The sequence below is a fragment of the Rhinopithecus roxellana genome, chromosome 4, assembly GCF_007565055.1.
Source record: "Rhinopithecus roxellana isolate Shanxi Qingling chromosome 4, ASM756505v1, whole genome shotgun sequence".
NCBI lineage: Eukaryota > Metazoa > Chordata > Mammalia > Primates > Cercopithecidae > Rhinopithecus > Rhinopithecus roxellana.
The window spans coordinates 4,276,687-4,296,632 of NC_044552.1; the positions used below are offsets into that span (position 1 = coordinate 4,276,687).

At 53.6% G+C, this 19,946-nt stretch overlaps 1 protein-coding gene across 4 annotated transcripts in view; it reads right to left on the reverse strand.

Annotated features, from left to right (window-relative positions):
* The window catches only part of JARID2 (jumonji and AT-rich interaction domain containing 2), a 280,018-nt gene that overhangs the window by 5,500 nt on the left and 254,572 nt on the right, over positions 1-19,946 (reverse strand). For 3 of the 4 annotated variants that reach the window (XM_030929317.1, XM_010376398.2, XM_010376397.2), the window contains 9 exons: positions 16,354-16,856; positions 13,104-13,196; positions 10,447-10,565; positions 10,285-10,355; positions 8,949-9,063; positions 6,030-6,135; positions 5,039-5,221; positions 4,383-4,513; positions 3,215-3,398 (listed from right to left, as the gene is read on the reverse strand). In XM_030929317.1, the coding sequence (XP_030785177.1) occupies positions 3,215-3,398; positions 4,383-4,513; positions 5,039-5,221; positions 6,030-6,135; positions 8,949-9,063; positions 10,285-10,355; positions 10,447-10,565; positions 13,104-13,196; positions 16,354-16,856 (1,505 nt within the window). Of the gene's footprint in view, positions 1-3,214; positions 3,399-3,486; positions 3,645-4,382; positions 4,514-5,038; positions 5,222-6,029; positions 6,136-8,948; positions 9,064-10,284; positions 10,356-10,446; positions 10,566-13,103; positions 13,197-16,353; positions 16,857-19,946 lie in introns of those variants that run through there. The other variant, XM_030929316.1, reaches the window with a different exon arrangement.

Genomic DNA, 19,946 nt, shown 5'->3' on the forward strand with positions numbered 1-19,946 from the left:
GGGAACACGCCCTGGACTTTCCAGCAGCAAAACTGGTTCTCATGGTGGTCCAGGAGTGGCTCAGTCAACAGAGCAAGGGGCGTCCAACGACCCCATGCAAATTCCCCCGACACCCTCAACATCACAGATTCCTGACTCTGCAATGCGGACAAGCTCACCCACCAGCCCCGGCCTCCCTGGGCGGGCTGTCCACAAAGCCCACAGCTGTCCCGCCAGTGGACGCTTTGCTGCCTAAGGCCACAGGAGAGTGCTAGGACAGAGACCCTCACTGGGGTCCACCTGGCTTCTGTGGGGGGCTCCCATACTCCACGCTGACTCCAAGTACTATTCTAATTCTGAGTTTGAAAATAAGGAAAAATTCATTCTCAATATTCAAGAGGCAGAAGGGTCATAGGCCTTTCTCAGAAAGCTCGAGGGGAAGGACTTGTTCTCGTCTGCAGCGTTTCTAAGCGAGAAACAGAGAACATGTTGTAGGAGTGTGGGAATGCCACCTACTGACGCAAATAAGACCTTGGAGAGACACTTGGGGCCAAGGACAGGAAGAATAGGAAACACATCTAACTAAAATTCACAAATGTATTAGTAATCCAAGCAATGCAAACTGTCAACACAAGTCAGACCCCAATTTTTGCCTATGGATTTATATATATATATATTTTTTTAAGATGGAGTCTCACACTGTCTGTCACCTGGGCTGAGGCGCAATGGCGCAATCTTGGCTCACTGCAACCACCGCCTCCAGAGTAACTGGGACTACAGGTGCGTGCCATCACACCCAGCAAATTTTTTTGTATTTTTAGTAGAGATGGGGTTTCACCACGTTGGCCAGGCTGTGACTGTCCCGCCTCGGCCTCCCAAAGTGCTGGGATTACAAGTGTAAGCCACCGTGCCTGGCCTATTTTTTTTTTAATTAAAGAGACAGGTTGCCACACTGTCACCCAGCCTGCAAAGGCTCACTGTAGCCTTGAACTTCTGGGCTCAAGGGATAGCCCCACCACCACACCCAGTTAATTTTTTGTATTTTTTGTAGAAATTGAGTCTCACTATGTTACCCAGGCTGGTCTCGCACTCCAGGCCTTGAGTGATCTGCCCATTTTTACCTCCCAGAGCACTGGGATTGGCCTACCATGCCCGGCCTCACAATATATTCATTTGAAAATAACTTTCAGGCTGACAGGAAATGTCACGTGACAACTCTGACGTTTCTGAAGGATGGCTTGAAAATGAGGCCACCTGGTGCCACCTCACATGGACAGACCAGCTTCACCCCCAGGTGTAACCACCATACAGCCCTCACACACATGGGACAATGAATAGAGTGTTCCAGCAAGAGGATGGACAGCTGGGCGCAGTGGCCCATGCCTGTAATCCCAGGACTCTGGGAGGCTGAAGTAGGCAGCCTATGGGTAACATAGCAGAACCCCATCTCTACCAAAAATAAAAGTTAGCCGGGCGTGGTGGTACACCTGCTATCCCAGCTACTCAGGAGGCTGAGGTGGGAGGATGACCGAAGCCCAGGAGGCTGAGGCTCCAGTGAGACAGGATCACACCACTGCACTCCAGCCTGGGCAACAGAGCGAGACTGTCTCAAAAAAAAAAGAAAAGAAAAAAAGAAAAGAAAAGAAAGAGCACACCAAGCTATGCAGCTTTTATCAGTGATGTTCATAAGATACTTTGAAGATCTGGGAGAATGCTTATCATTTTAAGAACAGAACGGCTCTAGGTAATACATTTTGAGAAGTCTGGGGGAAAAACCAGATAGAAGGAAAACTACAAGATGGGAGGCAGGGTGGTCACGGACTGCGTTTGCCCCCCATGAAATGCCAACATGAACCTCCAGGACCTCAGCTGTGACTGCAGGTGGGGGTAGAGCCTCTAAACAGGTAAATCGGCCCGAATGAGGCCATGAGGGGGCCTATCTGATACAACGTGAGTTGCGTCCTTAGGTAAGGAGGAGACGAGGACGCACTGAGAGTTCTCAGCTCTTTCAAATGGTACAAAGCCCCAGCCTGACTCATCCGGGACAGGCTGTGTCCTCCCTCTTCTACAGGGCACGCCAGGACTCGGGGTGAGGCAGCATGACCCAGTCACACTGGAAGGCCAAGGAGAGTCCACCCAGGTCTCAGTCCTGGCCCACCGTGGGCAAGCAGAGGGACGCGGAGGCACTGGCCTCTCGGGGAACGTGCAGCTGGAGGGGACACCTGTGGGACACAGGCACCACAGCGTAGGGGGTGGGTGCCTCCTAGCTAGGCTTCTGCACTGGAGGAGTGAGGCACTGTGGAAAGGGAAGAGGCCCAGGGAGGCAGGTCAGGCCCGTCGGGCATGCTCTCTGTTCCAGGCTAAGGTGTGTAGTGGCGTGGAGCCATCTGCAGTGCCAGCTGGGCATCCCTACCCACAGGGTGTCAGGACAGCTGCCTGGTGAGCGGTCTGGAAGCAGCATGGCGAGGGCCACAGCCATCCAGTTGCCATGGAAGGGCTTTTCTGAGCCCGCCTCTGGTCTAGGACAGGGGTGAGCAGGGGAGGAGGCAGTGTGTTTGTTATTAAGCCCAAAGCTGGGGAAGGCAGGTGGTCACAAGGAGGCCGGCAGGGTACAGTCAAGAAGGCGAGAGGAATGCAGTCTGCTGTAGCCTGGAGTTGCTGTGCCAGAAAAGCATCTTTGATCCCAGATGGGACAGGGGGAACATCAGCTTTCACCAAGGACAGATTCTGAAGTCCCTGGGGGCTGAGGCAGATCATGTAACTGAGCAGAACCAAGAAGCCAAAAACAGAGCCAAAGGGGAGAGGCCATGGGCCCAGGTCCACCAGGCACAGGTCACAGGGCAGGGGGTGGCAGACGCTGCCCAGCACTGTGGGAAACCCGCCCCTCACCGTCTCAAAAAGTATGGAAAAGAGCAGAGTGCGTGGGGGCTGGGGTGACAAAGTAGGGCGGGGAGGGAGGCCACCTGCTCCCCAAGGAGGAAGGAGGCAACACGGGACGGAGAGAGGGCCACGTGTGGGCAGAGCAGAGGGACAGCCTCTGTGTGGCCTGGTCACTGCGGGTGAGGCAGCCGCCTCTAGAGGTCAGAAGCTCTGCTGAGGTCCCACAGCTGGCTCCAGAGATGGGAGCACAGCAGGTCTCCTGTGCAGAGAGCGCCCTCCCTCTTCTAGGGGCAACCCTGGAGCTCTCAGGCCAAGCACTGCACACGAGGGTGCCGGCCACGCCAGGTGGGCTCACCATAGACAGGTAGCACAGGTGCTGGCAGATCTGACACCTCCTCTCCGACGTCTCCAACTGCAGCCACTTTCGAGGCTTTTTCTTCCCGTCCGCCACCGTGCTGCTGCCGTCATGGCTGCCGTAGCGCGCGGAGGAGTGGAGGCCAGCCTCGAACAGCTGCCTACGCTGCCGCAGCTCTGTATCCCTGCCAGACACGGGGGACGGCCCACGCCTTTAGTGACAGCTGGCCATGCTCACCAGCAGCAGGACATGCACTCCCCACCCCGGCCTCCCTCCAGCCCCACCCTCCTGTCAGAAGTGAGGCCTGCTCAGGGCTCAGAGTCCAGCTCACCTCGCCGGGTGCCTTAGTCTAAAGGTCAGTGGCAGCCCTGGCTGATGAGGCCACTCTGCGGGCAGACTTAGTAACGCAGGGACAAACACGTCACAATGCCTGCAAAACCACGGCCACCTAGTAAGGGCTTCTCCCTGTGTCCCAAGCCCAGGAGAGAGTCAAGAAACTATCACCAAAAGTTCAAAATTCATGTGCTCGCAACACAACCCAGAGCCTTGCTCCAGGATGGGAGAGGCACCGAGAACTACACGGTAGGGAAGAGAGAAGAGGGTTACACAGGCGCCACTCTGCTCAGCGTCCGCCCTGACCTGCTCCACACACACACACCCCCCACACACACACCACACACCGCCCCACACGCACACACCCACACCTACATGCACCCACATCCACACCACACACCCCCCACAAAGGGGTTGGCAAGCAAATGGAGGGTGGAGGGCGGGGCAGCTATCCATGCCTTCCCCTAACTGGTGCAGAGCCAGGCTGTGGTGCAGTGGGTCAGCAAGTATGTGTCAGGGGTCGGGAGCCCCCCCTTGCAGTCAATCCTACAAAGAGGAGGAACCTCTTGGTGCTGGAGGTTCGGAGTCCAAACATCAAGAGGAAATTATTTTCTAAAAAAAAAAAAATGTTAAAATAAAAACCACCACACCCTGAGCCTTTGCCCATCTGGAAAAGCATCATATGGGCCCTGCAGTGCCATGGGGCTCTACGGCTGCAGGCAGGGAGCGCTGTCTGCTCACCCTGGGCGTCTACCCGGCTAAGCCCCAGAAGGGCAGCCAGGTCAAGCTCTCTGATGTGGGCCCTGGGGGTGTCCCAGAACCCCGAGTCTGTTACCTGAGCTCATCCAGAAGGGCTGAGATGGTACTGAGAGTGGGCCCGTTTTCTTTTTTTGCTTCTGCTTGTGCAATCTGGTAGAGTAACTTCTCCATGGAGAATGGCTTAGCTATATGGCGACGCTTCATTTCCTGAAAGAGGAGTCACATCCCTTTAGGGTGGATTTTCATTACTAGGCAGCTGTCAAGGTTCTTCTTGGTGGAGGGGGCAGGCAGGCTGTCCGAATTTCTAAATCTTGAATTGCATTTGGATTAAAAACTCTTCAAAACTTTGCCTCCCTGTGAGAAAGGCACCACATACCAGGAGAAGTCACAGCACTTCGCCACTACAGAGGCAGCTGCCACTACCTCGTGACGGGTGGAGGTTCTCCGTCCCTTCAGTCTAAGCAATTACCTTAAGTATCTTCAGTACTTTTCCAGTACTGGAGGGTCTGTCAGTAACGGTCTCATCAAAACTCTTTGTGATACAAACAAATCCCTAATAACTTTTCATTCCTAGAAGACCTTTCAACCACCTCCTAAGAATTTCAAAGACATATTCCAAAAGGAACTATCTACAAATAGACACGCACATGCAGGGATGCTTCTGTGTGCACTCACGCACGGCACTCACATGGATGCGGGGGCAGCGAGCGGGAGGAGGCCGGCTCTGCTTACCTTGGCGGTCTCAAAGCCCATACTTGTCCACTGGGTGGTAGCAAAGTGCACGGTTTCAGACACGCTGTACCCACAGCACACTTTGGACACAAAGGATCCCGGGAAGCAGACGACAAACTGGCCACTCTGCTGCACGGTCCTGTGCACCTTGATCCCCTCTTTGCACAGCACCTCCGGGGAGATCTGGGGAGACAGGGCCAGGCTGAGGCACACCCCCTCCCTGTGCACGGGGACACCTGCAGTGTTCAGGTGAGGCATGCGCACCCTAAGAGGCCTGCTCTCAAGGAGACAAGATTGTTTTATGTGGAAAATAAAAAGGTGTCATTCATAACACAAGAAGGAGTTCTAAACTGCACTGGCCCAAGAGTGATGACAGGTTCATGCACAGCTGAGGACATGATGACCACACAGGCTCCTCTGTCCCCACCTGGCAATGCCAGGGGCTGGAAACGGGATAAGGTTACACAACCAGGAGGCTGCTGGGCTCATCTCCAGAGCCAAGTAGGCCACAGGCCCACAGGCTGGACTTACAAAGGAGTCCCCCGTCCATCTCTTCTCTAAGATGGACAGGCTGGACCAGCAGGGTCAGCAGAGGCCAGAGAAGCTGGTCAGAACACAGCCCAAAGCAGCACCTCCCAGGAACTCACCGGCCCCATGACTTCCTGAAAACAAGTGAAGAAGCCTTTGTGCCCATTCCTCTCACGTGCCCAGAGGTAGGAGCCACGGGCACAAGAAAACCCAGGGCCCACAGCAGCCCTCAACATGAACAAGCCCCAAAACAGATGCAAAGGCTGTGCAAAACCCCAGTGCCCTGTGCAATCTGATGGAAGGTCAGTTTGACTTTTGTGTCTGAGGACCTTTCCCTTTGCACCCTGGGGATTTGTTTTGCTGTGTTCTCACTGCCTTTGAAAAGCAGGTTCATGGGAAACCATGTTCAAGTGCCTAGGAGGTCCTACAGTTCCTGCTGGAGGCGGCGGCTGAGTGGACGCACCATGACGTTGCTTTCCAGCATCTGCAGCCCTGGGGTGCCATTGGCTTGCAGCAGGGTGTGGACCACGTCTTCCAGCTTGTTCTCCTCCTCAGCAGGAATGCAATACCTGGGTCATTGAGAGACACAAGAGACAAGCATAGACTTGACAAGGGCCTCCTGCATGTACTGGGCCGCCCCCGTCACCCTCAGGGACCCGAGCACACAGGAGAGGTTCTGCTCCATGCCAGCAGGGATGGTGCGCTGGCCTGGCTGGGTGCCTGGTCACCACTGGCTCCCATTTCCCACGGCAACAGTGCCACATCCACCTAGCACACAGCCAAACCGCAGCGCAACGCGATGCAAGGTGCTCGTCTTTTATGCAGATCTGACCCACCTGGTGAGCCAAAAAGCCTTCAAACCAGAACCAGATGTTCACAAACCCCTATAAACCAGAACCAGACACGCTGCAGCCTCCACGGGCCTCTTCTGAGGCTCCAGCACTGCACCCTTCTGTTCAGAGAGCACCGCAGGAACAGGACGTGACAGTGTCCTGACAAGGAATATGTGGCGCCCTCGGCCCTCCAGCCAGGACAGTAAACCCTGCCCTCTACAAATGCACAGAGTTGGGGAAGGAGCCAGGCTCAGGCACATGCACCACCTCAAGGCCAACTCCTTGGCAGATACTGTGGCGAAGTGGGGGTGAGGGGATACCTAGCGGCCCCCAGCTCTGCTCCCCACTGGGGAGTTCTATGTGTCAGGACCCAGCCTACCCGGCGTCAGGCACATACAAGCAGGCCACACAGGAGGATCAGGGCACACAGGACTGCGTCAGAGGGTGGCCTGGGGAAGTGGTAGCTCCCAGACCCTCCAGGGTATAACCGTGAGGCTGGCAGGGGTCCTCAAGTGTGAGAAAAGGTGAGAAGTACAGGTAGAAAGTAACCTACACGGCCTCCTCACGGCAATCACAGGGAGGGGAGGAGGTTCTGCCCGTGTCCTCGGTGTCCCAAGGAGCCCACCAAGGGCCACACTTCCACCACAACATGTGACGTCCCTGGTGCCAGGCGCACAGCATGAATGACGGGGACGTGAGAGGAGGCCCCCTGCAGCGCAGGGGTGCAGCGATGGCTGCCCTGCCCCTGGGCGTCTCAGGCTGTCTGAGGGGCTCCTCCCTGGACAAGAGGAGGACATCAGTGTGGAGAGGGGCCTGACAGGTCTTCAGGATGCTAAACCAGTGAAGCCATCAGCCACCACTAAAAACAAAGATGTGGGCCAGCAGCTCAGGGCAACACCGCCAGCCCCTCCCAACAGCCCCCGCCCCCCAGGTCCAGGTGCCCGCCTTTGCACAGCAGGCAGCGACTGCAGGCCCTAAGTGTCTGTGATGAAAACATTTCTCTCTGAGGCCAAATCCCGGTTTCAGTTGCTCAGTGAAGGCAACAGCCACATTTAAGAATGTTTTTTAAATGCTCATGTTATTTTCAATGCCAACATATTCTGTTACTGATTGGTAATTTAAATACAGGGTTTCTAACCTAAATCACATGTTTTAAGAAAAACTACACACCATCATGTTCTCTGATCCTACCCCTGCCTTTTCTTTCTCTCCCTCAATGAGGTTCCAGGGGTAAGTCTTCAAAAAGCCCACACAGGATATCACATTTTGCCATCTGTGACTCAACGTCAAGCCATAAGCAAACCCACATAAAAGAAACTTGGCCTCAGGCCACCAGTCTGGGGGTGACCCCAGGAACAGCAGGCCATGCACAGCCACAGCCAGTGTCACTCCCCGCAGGGAGTGGCTACACTCTTCTTCCAGAGGCAAAGGCACCGCTCGGGATTGTCCGGGCTGTCCCCTCCCCAGCTGTGGCCAGGCCTGGCTCAGCCCCAAGGTTCTTGTCAGTCCCCGCTCCACAGGCAACAGCTTGGGCTTCCCGGGCCCATCACTCTGGATCTGCAGGACGCTGTGCTCACCGTCCACGGCGCACAGACCCACGTGGGAAGGGAGGGCTCCTCATGTTGATGGCACCACTCACCAGAAAAGCCAAAACCAGGCGGCTGCAGCCGACGCTGGCTCCAAGGAGGGAGAACACGAGTCCTAAGACTTTGTTTATTTTAATAAAGAATGCTTAATCACCCCATTAGGGCAATAAACACAGTTAGCATGGCATGAACGGCATGCCGGTAAACGATCAGACGACAAGACATCTGATTATTTCTAGTCATTTCCCATCTGCCACCGTAAACAAAGACACCAAAGAGTCTAGCCTCGATCAGGGATGGGTACAGTGCGAGTCAGGATTACAGGCGGGGACCCAGAACACCTCGCCAGGCAACAGACTCCGCGGGGTACACAACGTGCGTCTCTCCACATGGCAGGAACGAGATTCCCAAGTCAACTCTACTCCCCGCGGAGCCACTCATAGATGAGGAAACACTGGCTCTCCAGAGAGGCTGAAAACAACCAATCATGAAATGCCACCGTTCATATTCAGTTCATAGAGGGCTGACGACACAGTCACTACTACTGGTTAACTTTGTGTGGCACTTTTACTACTGTTCCTTAACCCTAAGGTGAAAATAACTCTTGGAAATCCGCAAGAAAAAGTGACTAATCCATAACAAAACAAAACAAACAAACAAAAACAGACATAAGCAGGTAATTCAGAAAAGGGAACTTAAATGGCCACTAAGCACATGAAAAGTTTGCTCGTCATCAGAGTGTTACAACATTCGCCAGCACGCCAACTCTCCAGCACCTTCCAAGAGAGGGAGGCGATCCCAGCCCAAGGCCTCGGCAGGGAACACAGGACAGGCCTGAACACAGAGAAGCAAGTTCTCAAGCACGTGGAATCACCTGGACAAGAGGTTACCCGCAGGCCCCACTTAATGTGGTAACATGACTTTCTGCAGTCCCTCCCCTCCCACCCGTGGCCATGTACTCACCAAATGCAGTCAGCACCAGTGTGTAAGTAGTCAATGTATGGAAGGTGATTTTGGTCTCGAGACCAGCATGAGGTAGAAAAGACCATGCCAATATTTAGCCAGGGAATAGTCACTCCTAAAACAGCAAGAGTGAAAAGCGCGTTTTTAAAAGCTAGGCAACAACGTCTCAAAGGAACAATAAGTAAAATTCTCTTTCTTCTCCTAAAACAAGAAGCAAAAGAAATGGGACTCAAAGTCAGACAAAAGACAGTGAGCAGAAAGTACATGCTCCTTCCTGCTTCCTTTGCAGAAGTGAGAGAATATGAACACTGTTTCAAAACAGTAGCAGCACATCGGCCTCATGAGGAGGTGGCCACAGGAACCTGACCTGGTGAGGAATGCCGAGGAGCCAGCAGCCCCAAGCCTCAAGGTTCCTGTCACCAAACCCAAAAACCCCCATCAGGGTCAGAGGCAGAAAGTAAGAAAGCCCCTTCGTTGGTGAGGCCTCTGAGCAGGGTGAGTAGGGCACAGGGCTCCTTGGCTCAGCTCAGAAATGAGTCAGGTTCCAGGACCTGGTCAGGTTCCTAGTCGCCTTCCCCAAGGCCTGGGCCTTCACATTCATAGTGACCACAATCTCCATGACCCCTTGGTTTTCCCTAAAGCTTGCAAAGCATCCACCCATCTCTGATGAGCCTACTGACCACCTTGAGAATTATGATTTCAGCCTGCGGTAGTCTTAAGGAATTGTGACTTCGGCTTTGAAAGCAGCAATTTCAAAGTTCAAAGTTGGCCACTAAGCTTCTCCCAGCTCCAGACTCCGCCATGTGGTTCACCTTTCCACCTTTTCTACTGACTTCACCAACCATCATGCTACTCCTTTCATTTCTAAAAAATCAATTTTCTTTTTTCTTTTTTTTTTTTGGTTGAGAAGGAGTCTCGCTTTGTCGCCCAGGCTGGAGTGCAGTGGCCGGATCTCAGCTCACTGCAAGCTCCGCCTCCCAGGTTTACGCCATTCTCCTGCCCCAGCCTCCCGAGTAGCTGGCACTACAGGCGCCCGCCACCTCGCCCGGCTAGTTTTTTGTATTTTTTAGTAGAGATGGGGGGTTTCACCGGATTAGCCAGGATGTTCTCGATCTCCTGACCTCATGATCCGCCCATCTTGGCCTCCCCAAGTGCTGGGATTACAGGCTTGAGCCACCGCGCCCGGCCTAAAAATCAATTTTCAATGTACATCCTGTATGCCTGAAGACCCCATCCCTCCCTGGCAGTGCTTAGAAGGGATTTCCCAGCCCTGATTCTCAGTGAGTAGGACTCATGGTCACAGCTGCCACAGGCAGGTGGCCACAGTCAGGCTTACCAGGCACAGCACCGAGGTGACGCAGGATGGACCCTGTGTTATTGGGGAGGACGGTGAGGTTCCATCCATGCCTGCCAAGGGGAAGACGAGGGACGTTACAGACTGGCGGGGGAAGGATGCAGTCACATCCCCAAGAACATGGACGAGAGAATCCCAGGTTACCTTGAAAAGGGCTCCGATTTTCCCACTGGGAATCCGCTGCCATGAGTGTTGGTGTCCACCTTGCCACAGTGCACCGCCACATGGCAGTCCTTCTCTTCCACTAGCCTCCAGTACTCTTGCTGCAGAGAACAGGAAAGGGCTGGTCAGCGCCCCTAAGGTGCTGCAGCCACAGAGCACAGTTCAACCCAACAAAACTGGGACACCAATGTCTGGTGCACACGCCCCTCAGAACAGACGCTCTCTTTGCAGAGTGTCTCCAGCAGGACACTAATGCAGAAGGCAATGACAGGTCACCTCCAAGCATATCCTCAAAATGCCAGAAAGCAGAGTCTCACCCATGTTATGCAATGTTATTCCCAACAGCCAAAAGGTGAAGCCACCACAGTATCCCATCCGCAGATGGATGAAAAAAATCTACTCCGTCCACACCATGACCTTGTAAAAGGATGTCAGTTCTCACGCGTGCTACAACATGATGAACCTGGAGGACATTATGCTAAGCACAGTAACTGCCAATTATAAAAAGCTTCCAAAGTGACTTAGGTTCCATCTAAACAAATATGGCGACAAAGAATGGGTCAGAACATGCTTTGACTGCAGGCAAGCAGCGGTGCCCAGGCTCCCTTGAGACAAGCCTCTCTGCGCAGTCACCTTCCACTTTGTTCTCAGTGATCACTCCAGAAGCACTAAGTCCTCTTTCCTCATCTCACAAGCCTCGGTAAAGCTGGAACCACATTTAGGGAAGAAGCCTAACTTATAAGCACCCAAATCATAGGGTCCAGTTAAGCTCAACGAAGTGCTACTAGCAATGCCGAAACCACTTTCCTCAATACTGCGTTGACTTCCACAAAGAGGGGTCCACCTGGCGGAGTCAAGACCTCCACAAATCAAGAGCGAATTCCACATTAAACGACTGGATTCCCTCAACAGACTCCCTGAGTGTCCAATCCTGCCATGCATTTGCTGAAACTGAGGGCGACCAGCTTCTGGGTCCGTAACGATGTGGGAAGGGAAGGGATGGGACTCCTCTCAGCTGGTGGCCAACTCCAGGGGCTGTGCACCGGCCTTTTGTGGAAGACAGAGCACAAGAAGCTAGGCAATCCAGGCCTGAGGTTTAAATTCCAGCGAATCTCTCCTTTGTGTTTAAATATTTACACACCCGCTAGAGCAAAATCCAGACTTTCAGAGGGAATTAATTCCTGAATGAGAGGCTGGAAAATGAGCTAAGCTTTCATGCACATTACGGATAGTAATAAACTTCTGCACCTCTGGGGAAATGCCCATAGCACACGTGTTGTTTGGCAACAAAGGCCTCTTCCCAGGTCCAATGCTCAGCCCCAGAAAGCCAAGTTTCCTCCACCTGACATCTCTAACACAAACACAACGCATGCTCTGGAAGCAGCTGCGGCAGCCACACGTGTCCTAGACCAGGGTTCAGCTGACATCGTGGTTGGTGATGGGTGAGGCAGTGGCGGCTGCAGCATAGTAATCACAGCCACAGGTCGGGTGTCAGGCCACTGTGTGACATTCAATGGCCGCACCCAGTATACACAGGGTAGGCAGCTCCCGCACCTAAGTAGAGACCTAAGTCCTAAGACGGATAAAGACGGTGCTAAAGGTAAACCTCTAATTCCTCACACTAGGAAAGCAGGGTCGGGCCACAGGGCTGGACATCCTAAGCTCTGACAATCGCTTTCAGGAGGTGGGGCAGCAAGCGCCACCCAGGGAGGGTGACCAGCCGCCCTGGCCGGAGCAGGTTTGAAGGTCACATGTCCAAAACCTAGGCAAAACAAGATACCTGAACCCCCAGTGGTCAGCATGTACACATGGGACAAACCGACCCTGGATTTTATTCGAAAGAGGTGGCATTAAAGGAAAAAAAACAAAAACAAAAACTAACCGGCAGCAAAAGCCTGTCACACACCAAAAGATGAGGCTGTGGTCAACAAGTACCTCCTGTTCCCCGGTCAGCAGCTGCCCTGAACCAGTAATCCGGGTTTTGGTTTCTTTCCCTTTCCACGACCAAGCGCTGCTGAGAGCCCACCGACGTCAGCAGCTGGAAGTTCACACGGACTCAGCTGGGCACTGGCCGAGGGGAGGTAAATAAACAGATCCGGTCTCTGTCCTGCAGCGCCGCACACAAAAACTCCCCCTAATTGGTCTGGGCACAGAAGTGCTCACTGTCTTTCCAACCTCATACTACCTCAAAGAAGAGAGTTGGCAGAAGCACAAAAATGGCAATCTGCCAATCCCATTAAATAAAAAATAGAAGGAAGAAAAAGCACAACTGTGGTTTCAAGGGATTCCAAACATTCTCTTGCATAACAGACACACAGAGGATGGGGTGAGAAGCAGCCGGGTGAGCAAGTAGGAGGAGATGGTGACGGGGAGCAGGGGACGTGCCCAGAACCCACCCCCTGCACTCAGCAACTCCCCACCTTCATTATAGTGTTTCTGGCTTGTGAACAAGTTTAGATCAACCTAAGTTAAAACATTTGGCTGCCCTGGTGCATGCTCAACACAGAGGATGAACTCAGCCCCGTCTGAGTCCTTTCAGTTCACCGGGCTGCAGGGGTCAGGGCAGGACAAGCATGTCCTCCAGCTCGCCGAGTGGTTCCCACATCATGAGAGGCAACGTGAGGGGCCACTTCTCTCACCTCGATTTCGGCTGGTGCAGGCTCCTTGCTGAAACACATGCTCATGATATTCCTCGCTGTTCGATAAAAAGTTGTTAGAGAAACAGACCTTCCCTGAAACAAAACAAAAAAAGAGTAAAGCTTCAGAAGCAAAGCTGAGCCCTACTGCAAATGAGGCCACACACCTGTCATGGGCCACTGCCCCTTGACATCCCTGCGGCTGTGGGTCACCTGGTATCCTGAGTTAATGACAGGCAGAGGAGGCAGAAATACATTCTCTAAGAACCCACAGTGCTAAGAGGAACGGGAAGACTCCACCAAGGATCACCCCCATGAGGGCCAAATTGTTCTGCCAGGAACAGAGGCTGCCACCCAGAGGCCCCGAGCGGACGCACAGCGGAAACATGGAAGGCCCCTCCAAGGCCCTGCTGAAAAAGCAGCTTGCGCTGGAGGCAGAATCCCTCAGCTAACAAAGGCTGCTGCAGGCCAGTGAGGAAGCTATCAGCAGCTATGACCTGATGGAACGCATGACCAGGGATCCCACAGGAGAGAAGCTGGAGAGACAGAAATTGGGGTGACATCTACACCCTGCGAGTCCTTGCCATATTAACACCTGCCAAGGCAGCAGCCTTCACTGAAGTTACAACCTGGTCGCCGCCTTCCCACAGAACCACCTGCTGTCCCCTCCACACCTCTTCTTCGATGCCCGTGTTCCCAATAACATCCAGAATGATTTGCTTGTTTTGATAAAATAGCTGAGTGTGTCAGTTTGGGAATCCGGAGTCAGCACCTTCTTTTACCCACCACACCAAATGTGGTGCGTTTTTCAGAGGGAAGCCGTCTTAAGACCCTTGCTATGATTTCTTTCTTGACCGGGAAAATTTATTACTTGAGTCCAGAAATATCTCCTGAGCACCTACTGTGTACTAGGCCAAATCCTAGGGGCTGGAGACAGAGCAGTGCCTGAAAAACTCATAACACCTCTGGGCCTCGTGGAGCTTCCATTCAGTCTGGGGAACACACAGGCCTCAACCACACAAATACGGGATGGGAGGTGCCGCCAGGTGTCATGTGGAGTGGGGGAGGGTGGTCAGGGAAGGCTTCCCTGCAGAGCGCTGGACACTGCAGCGTTCCTGTAGAAGTGACAGGGCCAGAACAGGGAGAAGCAGGTGCTTTGTGCCGTCAGGTCCACAGTCGCAGTCGGTATGGAGACACTGGCTTGTGCCTTTCTCTCCCGCAGCAAAGGAACTAGATGGGGTTCTAACTACAGGAACATACTTCCATGCGAATTCTAAGCCGCTCCCACTGGTTTGCTTCTTGTAACATAAAAAGGTAACTACAAGGAGGGACTGAATTTTGCACCAAGGCAGAGTGCAATGAGCGAAGGTGAGGATGACACCAGCACACAAAAGTCAGCAGCCAGGACATCAGTGCCACAGAGAGTTGTGCACGCAGGGTCCCCACCCCGTGGGCACATGGCTGCCTGGGGGTGTCGCCATGGCCACCACGCAGAGCTCCACTATATTTCCATGATGAAATCTAGAAATATCCTTGACAGGGTGAGTTTTAAAAAATCCAAACCTCTTATTCGGATCAAACATATGCTCACAGAATTGGCCTTCTTCAGTAACAAGTAAAAACGCTGACAGTTTCTCATTTCACCAGTTGGCTATTCAGAGTCACAGGGGTGAGTGGCTTTACTTGACAAAGGCTTCTCAGTCAAACACATTCAGGAAACACCAAATAAAATTCCCCAGAGCTTAAAGTCTCTGGGTCACACTTTCTCTTAAGAACATTTATGAAGTCAAATACAAGGCAGTTGTGTCTTGGCAGGCTGCATCCTGCAACCCCCACACTGCATCGCCACCAAGCAGCCTTACGCAATGGGAGAGGACACTCAGGTAAAAGGGACCCAAACCCGGTTCTCAGGGTCTCAGGTCAGAAAAACTGAGTATCTCTTTCCAGAGAAGTGTGCAAGTATATGAGATGCAGCCTGAGGCGGGTCTGCAGGGCCTGGACTTAAAGTGAAGCAGCAACGCCAGGGTCAAGTCAACTCTTCCTCTGTATTTCTGAGATGTGTGATGGAATCTGAAGCCCGCATTGCCTCAACTACAAGGCCAGGCCAGAGCCTGCAGTCAGGAAGTCGTGGGCACCTGAGGGTATGGGAGAGCTTAGCGATAACCAACAGCCAGTTCCCAACGCAGCAGAAACCCACCAGCCACATGCTCCCACCAGGCTCACGAGAGCTGGAGCAGAGAACACTTCCCTCCCAGCGAATCCAGAACTGGAACCACAGAGGACAAGCACGTGCCAGGCAATTCAGCAGAGACTTCAACTTAGCTGGGCTCGGCCAGCTGGGCCCCAGGTGCTCCGCTACCCACAGGCAGGCTGGAGATGGGAGGAAGCTCCGAGCCTTGCTTCAGAGCCAGGCCAGCTGGGAGGGCTGCCAAGAGGAGAGCCACGGACTCTGCCTCCCTTGCTTCTTGGAGGGGCGAGTCTCCTCAGGATGACTGTGCTGCAGTGAGACCTGGCGGAGATGGGGAAACGCTGCGCGTTTCAGTGTGCTGGTTTATCCCCAACTCTTCCCTCCACAGCGTGTGAATGGTGAGATTCATTTTGATGGCTTTATCAGGGATAGCCCTCCACAGAGAGGACCTGGCAACGCTGGGCTGGCAGTGAGGTGAGCAGATGGAAATGAGGAGGCAGAGAAAACAAGCGAGCAGTGTCCACTGAGGGTCCAGCCAGTGAAAAGTTCAGCTGGGTTTGGGCAGCTGTCAAGTACCAGGATGAGACAGAACTGGGGATGCAGGGAAACGAAGCACGCAGCCCTGGCATATCCCTGCACGCAACATGCACACGCAAGCCAGTTAATGAAAAGGAAACCCGAGGCCCTGGGCGGGCTGGAATAGACTCGTGGTGTCTTCGTGGAGTGGACTTCCTCTCCCTCACCGGGTCTCTTGCTGCCCACCTTGCATCGATGTTCCATCAATGCACCCAGAAGGCCCTCACTAGGTTCCTTGATATTGGACTTCCCAGGCTGTACAACCTTGAGCCAATACATTTCCGTTCATTATGAATTCCCCAGTCTGTAGTATTTCAGCAGCACAAGTGGACTAAGTCAACACCCTCACCCAGCACAGTGGCCCGCCCCCTCCTTCATCACACTGGGGAACCAGAGAACGCGCCGTCCAGTGCACAGCATGCCCCACTTCCTCTCTCATTCCTCCCGCACTCCTGCAGCTGGGGTTGGCTGCTCTACGCAGGCCCCTACCTTATAGATGCACTTGTGGAAGTCATTGAGGACGCCTTTGTCCTCCTCCTCCTCCTTGATCACTTCTTTTTCCTGAGCGAAGAGTCGCCGCCGGCCGGTCTTCAGCTGGGCCTGGCCCACCTCCTTGAGCTTGCTGCGGAAGCCGTTCCTGGGGGCCACGCCATGGATGAGCCCATTCTTGGGCTCGAAGCGGGGCAGAGGGTGGAACTTGTGGTGGTCATTCTCTGTGTGGCCTTCCAGCGGTCCCTTGCGCTTCTCCAGGATCTCCTTCTCCATCAGCACTTCCTTCTCCAGCCGCCGGTGCTCCTCGGGGGACAGGGAGTCGTAGGAGAGCAGGTACTGGCAGTAGGCCTCCTGCAGCTTGGCCAGCCGGTCCTGGGCAGTTCTGGGGATGCGCAGCATGTCTGCTAGTTTGTTCCATTTTTTGAGGTCAGTCACTTGCTGCATTCCGCCCATCTCATTAATCAGCCGGAAAAAGCAGGCCAGGTCGAGCTCGCAGCCCCCTGGGACGGCGAAGGGGATAAAACGGGACAGTCAGTGAAAGGGACACAAACCAGATGTTCCTCATTCAACCTGTAATTCTTGAACTCCTACTATGAGCCAGGACTCTGACAGGCTCTGGGGAGACAGCGGCGAACAGCAGGCTTCCAGTCTACAGAGAGAGGGGCGTTACACAATGGTGGGTCACGGCTATCTGCTACAGCCACGTGGAACAAGGGGCTACCATTTTAGGTGGGGAGCATCTGAAGAGGCAGCATTTAAGCTGGGGCTTGGCTGGAAGAGGAAGCGAGCTAGCCAAACAGACATACAGGGAGGAACATCCCAGTGTGCCATGTACTGGCGCATGCCTTCTCACATGGAGGCAGGTGTCATGAGAAGACCAGCTCCCCAGTGAGGAGCGGGCAGGGGCCCTGGCTGCACCCACAGCCCAGCGTCACCTGGAATAGCTTTGACACATACTTGCTACCAACTCCCAAATCCCCTTCTAAAACTCCCAACACCCACCCACCCACTCACTCACACAAAGTTAGTTTATTTTCAATCCTGCCGGATTTCCAGAGCAAAGAGCAACACCCACATGAGGACACAGGGCAGTACATCTGCGCCTTAGCCTCATCCCTCGCCCATCCAGACAGTGGCTGCTTCCCAGTGCGTCAGCTGGTGCTCAGTGCCCTTCCTGATCAGGTCCCAGAGCAGTGCAAATGCGCATCAACCCTGGACAGGTTTTAATGCATGCCCAGTGGCTTTTCTAGATGGGAATGGAAAAAACAACCTCCGTCGGGCCAAATAAAGAAAGGGGGGCGGGAGGGATTTTCCAAAATAATCATCAACAAAATGCTAAACAAAGTATAAGTTAATAATGTTTTAAATCTTTAGAGTGAGGGGATATATTGTTTTTAAGTAATATTGTTTTTAAGTAATAAAAGGCAAAGTGTGCATGGATCCAGTCCAGGCAGGGTCCCTGCACACACCGAGCATGGCCGGACCCACCAGGTGAAGCGTCTGAACCACCTCGGCAGACAGAGCACACACAAGAGAGCGAGTTCCCGGCACATCAGCAAGACCAGGGATGGGACACAGAGCCTGAATTCCACTCACACTAAATGGCAGGACAGTGGGCTGATGCGGTTGTGGAGAACAGGGGGGTGGGGGGTAACATCAATGAGGAAACTGTCCCCAGCCTTGACAGGAGGGACCTAAGACCTGAGACTCTACAACTCACTCCAGGTCCCACAGACTCCCAGAGTCACAGGTGGGACTCAAAGTGGGTCTCTGGCTGACAATCGGGAGTTCTTCCCTCGAGGGCAGGTAGGCCCGGTCTCAACTTACAGAGGTAGGCACCAAAACCAGTCCCCAACCAAAACAAGTCCTCCACCATACGCGTGACTCAGAACACGGGTCACAGAAGGGAGGAAATCCATACTTTCATATTTCACTCTAAGTAGATTATAATGCAAGAGCACCTGAAAATCATACAGCGCTTGCAAGAATTCTTCATGGAATCCTCACCCACTGCAATCATTCCCATTCAGGGCCTTGAGGCTGCTACATGGCCAAGCCCCTTCCCCACCCAACTCCCACCAGCGGCACAGTGGCTCCCTGGGGCCTACGGTGGAAGTGAACCTGCACAGAGGCAGAAGGCACATCCGCTGGGGTGGATTTCAGGCTATTACTTCAAAGTTATTAAGTTTCTAGCACTGTCAGATGGCTGAGCTCAGACCCCCAGCCCTGAGGTCTTGCTGGGTCGTAAGCAAGTCAGTACCCCTCGGACAGAATGTCGGACGCCTTAGACTTCTGGGAGACGGCAACAAGCACAGCACAGCACAGTGAGGCACAGTATGGCTTCTGTGCCAGGGTACGAGAGTCAAGGGTAAAGAAAACCTACTCTAAACAAAAGGGGCTGTTGCTACGATGTCAAGTGTGCTCTCGAGGCTCCATCATCCACCTAGCAGAGTAGGGAAACTCAGAATGTTTCCCTCCTGTCTGCAGGTCTCCAAAGGCAGGAGGACTCGGTGCGGTTCCACCACTGACTCAGCCACCCTGTGTTCCAGGCAGTCACGGGGCATGGTCAGCGGGCGTGGGTGCATGCGTGTGCAGAGTCTGCCCCCTGCACTGCTGCCTAACACGTGCCATTCCCAACAGCAGAGCACAAACCAAGAACTCTTGCAAGTCAAGGTGACTGTTACTCAGACATCAGCCCTGGCAGGCACCTGCTGAGGGGAACCACAAAACCTCCATCCTGCCTGTAAGCCTATCTTCTTGCTGCCAAATCCCTGACACTTAAGTGATGGCTACAAGTCTCCATGCCTTTGAAAATTCAGGATCTCCAAAATGGAGGTGTGGCCTGTTTCCTCCCATGGGTCTAGACTAATGGGGGTTGCAACCTTACCTGGATGCACCTCACGCCACAGAACCCACTTAGCCTTAACAGGGCAAGTTCATTCTCGCCCTGTGTCCCCAGTGCCAGGACTCAAGAGAGGATGGCAGGGAAGGAGAGCTATAGGGGAATCCAAGAGGAGGCTCTCTGCCTGCAACCCACCCCGAGGAGCAAGGGTCTGCACGACAGCCCAAATATGCATTCGCTAAGGATCCACTGTGACAAGTTTGCAACAGCCCCAGCCAGAGCTGCACCTGGTCTCAGAAAAAATGTCAATAGATCCCCTGACCTGTGGCCTTGACAACATCGCCAGAGAAACTGAAGCTCAAGGAAAAACAAAGAGGAGGAAGAGACAAGGCTGAGCAGGATAAAAAACGGCCTGCAGGACCCTAGAGGGCTATGGGCTGCATGGCGAACCCTCCAAATTCATATGTTGAAGCCCTGACCCCCAGTACCTCAGGACACGAATGAATCTGGAGACAGGGTCTTCAAAGGGGTAATTATGCTAGAATGAGGTCAGTAGGATGGGCCCTAATCCAAAGACACAGACACACACAGAGTTAGGATCCTGTGAGGACACAGGGAGAAAACAGCCATCCACAAGCCAAGGAGGGAGGCCCTGGGAGAAACCAACCCTGCCAGCCCCTAAACCTTGGGCTTCCAGCCTCCAGAACTGTGAGGAATGTCTGTTGTCAGTCCAACAGTCGGTGGCGCT